The sequence below is a fragment of the Equus asinus genome, chromosome 13, assembly GCF_041296235.1.
Source record: "Equus asinus isolate D_3611 breed Donkey chromosome 13, EquAss-T2T_v2, whole genome shotgun sequence".
Classification (NCBI taxonomy): domain Eukaryota; kingdom Metazoa; phylum Chordata; class Mammalia; order Perissodactyla; family Equidae; genus Equus; species Equus asinus.
Genome location: NC_091802.1, coordinates 14,338,503 through 14,347,710, shown reverse-complemented (window position 1 = coordinate 14,347,710; position 9,208 = coordinate 14,338,503). Strand labels below are relative to the sequence as shown.

At 60.7% G+C, this 9,208-nt stretch overlaps 1 protein-coding gene across 8 annotated transcripts in view; it reads left to right on the top strand.

Moving 5' to 3' along the window:
• Positions 1–423: 423 nt before the first annotated feature.
• Positions 424–9,208, top strand: part of SPNS2 (SPNS lysolipid transporter 2, sphingosine-1-phosphate) — a 36,119-nt gene continuing 27,334 nt past the window's right edge. For 5 of the 8 annotated variants that reach the window (XR_011493616.1, XR_011493615.1, XM_070482538.1 and 2 more), the window contains exon 1: positions 493–1,007. Coding sequence is in view for 6 of the 8 variants with exons in the window: in XM_070482538.1 (XP_070338639.1) it covers positions 638–1,007 (370 nt within the window). In the remaining 2 variants the exon portion in view is untranslated. Of the gene's footprint in view, positions 1,008–9,208 lie in introns of all 8 variants that reach the window. The other 3 variants (XM_070482535.1, XM_070482541.1, XM_070482539.1) reach the window with 3 other exon arrangements.

The following is a 9,208-nucleotide window of genomic DNA, read 5'->3' as shown; positions in this document are numbered from 1 at the left end:
CCTGAACTGATTATATCAGGAAGGGCGAGTAGCTGCTGCAGCGGCCACAGGCTCTCCTATAGGCGCTCCTGACTTGACCATCTGAGACCCTCTCTCCAGGATTTCCATACGCCCTGAGCTCGAGCGCTCAGCTCTCTCCCAGAGTCTCCGCGAGGAGCCCACTCCCATGGTAGAGAGTGGGGAGCAAGGGCATTGAGTGGGTGCCGAAGAGTCCTCGTGCTTCCTGAACCCCACTCCCAGCTCCCTGTCTCCCCACAAAGCCCCTCCCGAGCCCCGCAGGCCTCCGCCGCTGCGCCGCTCCGGCGTGACTGCGCCCCCGTCGGGCGGGAGGGGCTCTGCGGCCCGCCCCCCTCGCCCCCCGGGGCAGCACGTGCGGGGCGGGGCTGTGGCCCGAGCCTGGAGCCGATTGGGCGCGGGCCTGGTGGGAGGGGCCGGGCCGCAGCTGTCAGAGCCGCGGCGGCGACGGCGGCGCATCGGACTGAGCGGTGGCAGCGCCGCAGCCGGGGCCGAAGCTCAGGAGCCGACGGGGCCCGGCCGGGATGGTGCAGCGGCGGCTCCGCGGCGCACACACGCACTGAGCGGGCCCAAGCTGGGCCCCGCGCCCCCCGCGCCCCCCGCCGCCCCCGTCCCGGCCGGCATGATGTGCCTGGAATGCGCCTCGGCGGCGGCGGGCGGCGCGGAGGAGGAGGAGGCGGACGCGGAGCGGCGGCGCCGGCGCCGGGGGGCGCAGCGAGGGGCTGGCGGTGGCGGCTGCTGCGGGGCGCGGGCACCGGGCGCCACTGGAGTCGCGGCCGCCGACGACGAGGTGCAGACTCTGTCAGGCAGCGTGAGGCGGGCCCCGGCCGGACCCCCCAGCACCCCCAGTACCCCCAGCTGCGCAGCCGCTGCAAAGGCCCCCGGCGCGCAGCAGCCCAAGCCAGCCAGCTTGGGCCGCGGGCGCGGGGCAGCAGCCGCCATCCTCAGCTTGGGCAACGTGCTCAACTACCTGGACAGGTACACCGTAGCAGGTGAGCTAGTGCCCCACCCAGCCCGAGAACCAGAAACCCCACCTCGAGGTACCCCGGGGAACCTTTGGTCTCAGGCCCCCTATATCCAAGTCTTACGTGGGGTTCCTAAGGGCCCTCTGCTCAGGCACAACTGGGCAAGTGATGCCCCGTGATCCACGGGTCCAGTCCAGAGGTCGCCCCCGCTCTCTCCCTTAGCCAGGGATTGGGGGAGTCCCCACCCCTGGAGTAGCTCGCGCGTCCTCGCCAGCCCTTGACGTCCCATCCGTTGTCCTCTTCTCCGAGAGTCTCCTCTGCGTCTCTCTGCGTTCTCGCCTCTGCGCCCCCTCCCGCACCAGCCTCAGGTTCCCGGGCCTCTCCTCCCCTTCCCCCAGCCCAGGCGGTCTGTCGGTCCGTAGCCAGCCGGTTCTTTCCTTCCTCCGTCGCCTCCACTCCCCTGCGTGCGTGCGACGAGTGCGCGCGCCCCTTGCGGGTGTGCGCCAGGGGAGACCGTGTGTGTGCGCGCTGGCGGCGCGGCTGTGTGTGTGAGCGTGTGAGCGCGTGGCTGACAAAGGCTCGGGGCTGCGGGGAGCGGAGGGAGGGGCGGGGCGGGTCCGCGGCGCCTGGGGACCCAGGATGCGGTTTGCAGCTGGCCCTGGCTAGAGGCCTGAAGACGCCTCCCCCTGCTCTATGGCGCTTGAGGCTGGGGTAGGGCACAGGCTGCTGGGGCTAGAGAGGGGCTGCCTCATCGTCTGTGAGCATCTTTGGGAACCAGCCTGGGGATGGGGTGGTGTCGCTAGAACAACTGGGTTTTAGTGCCGGGTTTGCCCCGCATGTGCTTGGTGCGTGACCTTGGGCCAGTCTCAGCTCGTGTTTAGGTCTGTTTCGAGGTTTGTGAGGTGATTGATTCCTGGGCCCTTTGGGGATGGACAGCGTTCTGAGACTCCTGGCTGCTTGCTCCCCCTCCATGGGTCTCAGGGGTCTGTGAACAGGGACCTTCTCTAGATTGAGCTGTCCCTAGGTGGGAAATGTGCAGCTTTGAGAGAAAAGGACTCTGGTCAGGCTGGCACAGGTGGGGGCTCCCTGCAGGAGGAGAGCAGTGACTGCATACCTGGCACGGAGACCCAGAACCTGCCTAACCACAGGTTAGTAAAATCTGGAACCACCAGAAAACAAAAAAGATAGCAGGAGGAATTTTGGACAGATTCTAAGGAGAACTTTGTGGTGATCTAGAGAGGAGAGCCCTGGCATAAACCACAGGCCACCTGGGTCCCCTTCTCTGGGCCTTAGTTTCCAGCTCTGTTGAGTAGGGTTTTGTGTCAAGCGGAAAGGAAGAAGTCTAATGGGAGAGCGGATGCCTCCCCCTCCCCCCTCCCACTTTCCAAACTCTTGGCTCTCTGCTCCTCCACTTTGGGGGTTGGAAGTGGATACCAGTGGCCCCAGTTTCTGGGTTGGGCTGTCCCCAAGAGGCTCTTACTTTGGTCTGGGGAGCAGGAATACCCAGCACCGCCCAAGTGCACCAGCCCCTGTCATGCATGTGCCATGCTGCCTGGGACCTGGGAACTTAGGTGCCACCTTAAAGTGGGGAGAAGTCAGAGAACATCGGGGACCTGTAGTCAATGCAAAATAGACTTGTGTATACAGATGGGGAAACCGAGGCCCCTGTCCAACCCTTGTCTAACACGGCCTGGAGAGTGCGTGGCCAGGCTGGCGTCAGATCTACCGGTAAGCCTTGGCCTGGGAAGAGCTCGCCCACCCTCTCCCAGCGGGCAATGAATGGCCGGCTTCTGGCCCTGCAACTCTTTCCAACTTGTTTTTTCCGGCCCCTGATAGTCTTAGGGAAACTGACGCTGCCAGGGGCTAAGGGGGAGAGGGTGGGATCAGGGAGGTCTGGTGCTTATCTGCCCCCATCCCTACTTGGGTCCCAGAGTCAGAATGTCAGAATGGGGGAATGAGATAAGAAATTTCTGGTATTTGGTAAGGGGGCATGGAGGGGTGTAGGGCTGTAGGGAGGAAGGCCCGGAAAGTCCTGTGCAAACAGCTGCCTAGGCTGTGCATCCCTTTCTGTGCCAGCCAGGGTGGGAGCTCATGCACCGCCCCATCCCCCAGCACACAGCACACACCAATTTCCTCACCGGCCAGGGCGGGAGCTCATGCACTGCCCCACCCTCCAGCACACAGCATACACCAATTTCCTCACTGGCCAGGGTGGGAGCTCATGCATCACCCCACCCCCTAGCACACAACATACACAAATTTCCTCTCTGGCCAGGGCGGGAGCTCATGCACCGCCCAGCCCCAGCACACAGCATACACTAATTTCCTCTCTGGATAACCCTGTCTCCCTCTCCCTCTCTTTTTGGCAGACACCCCCGCACCCCTTCCCCCAAGTGCAGTTTTTTGGGAAGACTTACTGTCTCTATGGCAACCACTATGGCTTGATGTGTCTGAAGGGGAGGGGCAGGGGAGCGGTCATCGCAGGCCTGAGTCCACCTGTTGCTGGCTGGCCCAGCTGGAACAGAGGAGGGGATGCAGACACTCTGCTCTTCAGTGACCTTTGAGGTTCACACCCACCTGACCTCTGACGACCTCACAGTCTGGCCCTGGCTCTCCCATCAAAGAATAAAGGGAGTCCCATTCTCCTCCTTTAAATCTGTCCTGTGCGTTTTTGTCTTCATGGTGTAGACCAGCTCTGTCCAAAAGGAATACAATGCAAGCCACACATATAATTAAAGAATGTCTAGTCGTCACACTAAAAAAAGTAAAAAGAAATAATTGAAATGAATTAATATATTTTATTCAACTCAGTCTATCCAACGTATTTCAACATGGAATCAATATGAAAGCTGTTAGTGGGATGTCCTGCCTTCTTTTTCATACAAAGTTTTGAACCCCGGTGTGTGTTTTGCGTTTATAGCACAGGTAGGTATGTTCTAGCCACATCTGAGGTGCTCAACAGCCACGGCGGCTGGGGGCCCCTGCAGCGGACAGCGCAGGGCTGGAGCCGTTGATACCAGGTCCGAGTCCAGGCTCTTCACCTTACCAGCTGTGTGACCTTGGGGGATGTCCCCTGAGCCTTCTGGGGGATCCTTGCCTCCTCTCCACCTCCTGAGTCATGTAGAGTAAATTCGAATATCTCTTAAGTGCACGGGACAAGGCCAGACTCCTAGGAAGCCTCACAAATGCCAGCTGCCTTCTCTTCCACGCCTCTGCGTAAGCTGTGCCTGGGCCATTTTTCTCTGTTTCAGGTCAGTTCTGAGAGCCCCTCCCTTCTCCACCAGGGCTGGTCTCCATCCTGGGAACTCCAGTAGGTGCTGCCCATGCCCTAGCATTCCCAGCGCCACCCAGGGATCATGCTAATTATGGCCTCTCCTCCTGCCCATGAGAACCTCCTGAGGGCAGCAGGCCTCAGAAGCCGGTGAGGAGGGCCTGGCCCTGCTCTTGCTTTTCTTCCTGAGCCTGGCTTCAGTTGAGGTAGCCCAGAAACCACCTCTAAGCTGGTCCCTCCGCCTCCTTGTGCGGACAGGGACACTGACGCCAGGAGAACGCAGACACTTACCCAAGGTCACAGGGCGGGATGGAGCGGGACCAGAACCCCCTACACAGCATTCTCCTGGTGGAGAGGGACATGCCCCCTGCTTCTGGCCTGGAAACTTGGAGACTCCCCTGGCCGGGGCACAAGCCCTCTGGGCAGATGAATTCCAGCTCAATTTAGCAGAGGTGGTTTGAGCTCCCCTAGCGCATGTGGCTCCTGCTCCCATGGCCCCAACCAGGCTGGCAGGCCCCCACTCTCCAGTCTGAGCCCACTCACGGCTGCCAGGTCAGGAGGAGGAGGGAGCCCCTCAGGCGAGAGTCCCAGGTCCCCTCACCCCAGCTCTGCTTCCTGGTGCCAGAGCTGCCTCTGCCCCTGGGCTCCCATTCCTCCATCTGTGAAATGGAAGCAGGGCTGAGGGTGGTGTCGGTGGCAGCACCCTGCTCCTGGAAGCAGGCCTAGCGAGAGGGAGCTGGCGCGCCCTGTTCGTGGTTGGAGGACTGTTGGAGAGTTGAGAGCCTTCCCTGACTTCCCTGGGGCACCTGTCCCTTACTGAGACCTGTTTTCTTTTGACCCAGCCCATGGCAGTTTGGGCACCTGAAACTGGGTAGGGCAGGGGCTGGTGGGGAGAGGCAGCGCCCTGCCCTGGGGGAGTCCTTTTCTGCCAAAGAAGCTGAGACCGGTAACCATGGCAACCACCCACTAACACAACCCAGAAGGAGAGGAGCACAGGGCCCCGGGCGGGAACACAGGCCTGTCAGGGACTGGGGGCTTCCTCAAACACCTGAGCTGGGTGCAGGAGGGGGCTGCCAGGCGGGGGCTCCTGGCTCTTTTTTTTGTCTGCTTGGTCAAGTCTGTCCAGAGCTGACAGATGGGGAGATGAAGGCCCGGGGCCTTTTAGAGGGTCTCCTGGGTGTGTAGAGGCCAAGTGGAGCCCCAAGCTCTGCGGCTATCTTCATGGATAAGCATAGTCAACATTGCCCTCACCCTGCTCTCTCAGGTGGCCTTGTCCCCTTGGGTGGTCCTGCCCTGGCCACGGCCAAGTCAACATTATCTAAGGTCTGTGGGGCAGGGTGTCCCAGGGCCGCATTCCAGCGCACCTGTCTGGCAGGTCAGCACCCAGGTGAACCGTGAGCCAACATGGAATGACTAACCGCCAGCTGCCCATTTTCTTGCTCCTCTGCCTCCTCAGGCACCTTCCGGCTGGTTCTGCCAGCACCTCAGCTGTGCTATTGACCTGTCAGAGGCGGTGCCTTGAAACTCACCATCTTGGTCTGGGAGTCAGGGCCGGTTCTTGGCACAGCCTGTGCCTTACTTTCCCATCTTGTGAACAGGACAAGAAGGCTGCAGGGCTGCAGGTTACTCCTGGCCTGGGAGTGAGGCTGCCCGGTCCGAACTGCTCTAAGAGGAGGAGCCCCTTTTCCCTTCCCCACACAGGAGGTGGCTTTTGTTTCTGCCTGGATGTGGGGCCTGACATCCTGAGGGTAGAAGGGGGATGAGAGTGAGGGAGGCAAAGAGGACACTGGCTTGATCCCCAGGCTCCCGGGGCTGGGCTCCCTCTTGGGCCCTGAACATCTCCAGGGCTGAGCTTCCTGTTCCAGGCTTTGCCAGACTTGCTGTGTGACCTGAGGCAGATGCTGACCCTCTCTGAGCCCTGAATCCACAACAGATGATTTTGTTCCTCTCTGTGGTCAGGGTCTTGCTCCCAAGGGTAGCATGGGGCACTTGTTCTCAGGCACTCTTATCTGCTGGCCCTGACTCTGCCTGCACCTCCCTTCCCCAGGATAACCAGGTCTGCTCCAGAGTTGCTGCAGCAGCCAAGCTGTTTCCCCTGGAGCGTCTCGGTGGTCCCTCTGCTCTCCTTCCAGGAAGTCGTCCCCACCTCTCTGGGCTGAGCCGGGGGCCTGACTCCTGGTTTTCAGCTGCACTCTATTCTGCATCCATCATATCACCTACCCCTGTGTAGGGCGGCCATCTCCCTCCAGCTTCGAGGGGCTGAGCCTGGTCATCTCTGTGGCCCCAGTATGCATGGGGCGCTGGCACAGGCTTGGCACTTGCTGACTGACTGAGTGGCAGAGTTGGGTTGACCCAGCTCTGCCTGACCCCAAAGACCATTCAGGGCTGAAGGGGCGCTGGCAGGTTTGGATGGTTGCGGATAAGGACCAAGCCCCTGCTGCCGAGGCCAGGGCTTCTCTCGTGGTGGCCGATGCTGCCCCTTTGTCCTGACCAGGGCACACAATGGGCTGCAGGCCTCGTGTCTCCGGGAAGGAAGTGGGGGAAGTGGTCAGCACAGTCCCTGTCTGCCCAGCCCGCAGCCCTGACAATGGGGCCTCCTGGCCCCCACATTGGGCAGAATGGCTTCTGGACATTCGGGAGGGCACTGGGGTGGCTTTGCCCAGTCTCCTGTGTAGATAGGGCACTGGAGGCGAAGGGCTGGCCCTACATCACACAGTGTGGTGGCGTGAAGCAGAGCGCTGTCTGCTCCGGGCCTGGCCGTCTCCTGGTAGCTGGGAGGCTGATGAAAAGAGTCCTAGGGGAGATGTGGCCGAGGCCAGAGCATTTACATTAGAGCCAGAGGTAAGTGGAACAATGCACTGGCCAGAGCTCGGAGGCTAGGGATGGAATTTCAGTCTCCCACCTCCCCCTCGGTTCTCTGTACCATGCAGACCTGGCTGAGGTCTCCCCCTCGACAACCTGGTAGCTCCAAGAGGTCTTGGTGGTCCCTCCACTGTCAAGCGTGGATTTGCTGAATGGGGTCCCAGGAGGCAAGGCACATGGTTAGGCTTTGTAAACTGTAAAGGGCCGTGCCTGGGGAGGGTGGTGTTACTTGGTCACACACTGTGTCTAGCACCCACGTGAGGGCCATTGGTGTGGATGTCGAGAGAGGGCTGGGTGCAACTGCTTTTCTGGAGGTTGTTGTGGTGAAGGTGGGGAGCACAGGCCGGGTCTGGGAGCTTAGAGGCCCGCTCAGCCTGCTTAGCTCCTGCCTGCTTCTGCGGCCCCTGTCCCATTCTCCTTCTGAATCTCAACTTTCCATCTGAGAAGTGGGAGCTGGAGCTGCCGGGCTCCTCGGCCACTGAAGCAGCACGCGTGGAGAAGGCTGGGAGATTGAGGGCTTGAGCTGCGCCGTCCTGAGGTCTCTTATCTCCCCCTCACCCCCCCATACCCCCAGGCTTATCCTATGTCTGTGGCCACACAGGCCACACCCTCTGTGGGTCCTGATAAGGGTGTGGCCATCTTGTCCCTGGCCCCTGGGGGTCTTGGGAGCCCCTGAGGCAGGACAGGGCCGGGGAGGCTGAGCTGGGAAAGGAGTGGCTGTGCAAAGCCCCCAAATTGCTAAGGCCGAGTCTTGTTCCGGGAACGCTGGCCCCAAATGATAGACTAGAATCACAGGACAGAGGCCAGGCTGCCTGTCCCCGCCCACCCTGGGCTTAGAGACTTGGCAGGGAGGAGAGAGGGCTCTCCATGCATGCACCCGGGAGGGGTTCCTCTCTTGGTCCTGGCAGGGTCTGCAGGCAGGGCTCTTGGGCAGGGAGGGTGTTATGGTCTCCAGCTGGAGTGCTCTTTAGGGGGACAAGTTCAAGTCTAGGGGTCCCTCTGCGGGGCTGAGGCCCTGGAGCTGGGGACCTCGTCCTCATGGTCCTGCAGAGATGACCACTAAGCTGTCCTTACATTAACGACTCAGATTTGTAGGGCCATGTGGAGATGGGAGGGTCGGCATATGTAGAACAGATGCGACTGAGATTTAGGATGGACTGGCAGGGATGCATGGGGATCCTGGGTCACTCACAGATGGGCAACCTGAGGCTCAGAGTAGGGACGAGATGCCGCGAAGCTCACTCAGTTTGTCCCTGGGGCACGGGGGCAGGATCTTGCCCATGGAAACTCTGGGGCAGGTAGAAGTGTGTGTGCTTGAGAGCCCAAGCCCCAGGTCAGGGACTGCCTGGCCAGTCCCCTCAGGCTGGGGGGTGCTGGTGGGGCCAGGCAGTGGTTTCCAAGACTTAGCCATCCAGAACCAGGCAAAGCCAAGCCCTCAGGCCCTATAATTACTGGGGCGGGAGCTGCCGCCAAGCCTGGGAGTAAGGGTGAGACTTCCAAAGTCAGCCAGCCCCGAGGCCTCCACAGGGGGACCAGGGTCCTTCCAAGAGGGACTGGCCAATGGCAGGCACGGCCCATCCCTTCAGATCCCCAGGCCCTGTCTTTCCAAGCGTCTGCCCCTATTTTGGAGAAAAGAACACCGAGGTGGGAGTAGCTATGTTCTCTGGTCATGCCCAGGGACCTGCCTGGTGAGTTAATGATCTGTGATAACGTTTATAACATTTAGACTACCTACTATGTGCCAGGCGCCATTAAAGTTCACAACAACCATATGAAGCAGATCTTAAAATTAAGCCTTATTACAGAGGAGGAAACTGGCGCAGAGAGATTAAGTAACTTGCCTAAGGTCACATAGCAGGGAGGGTGGAGAAGCCGGGATTTGCGCCCAGATGGTCTGGCTCTGGAACCCGTGTTCTTGGGAACTCAGCTGAGTTGTCTGCTGCTCTGAGAGAGGCAGGGTGAACGTGGGGCGATGATGACAGCTTGGGGAGTGAGCTCGAGCACCTGGTGGCCTGTCCTGGCTGAGTAGGCAGGAAGAGGCCTCAGGATCATCTTGGCCCAACCTTGCATCTCAGGCTTACCTGAGCTGGGGGGG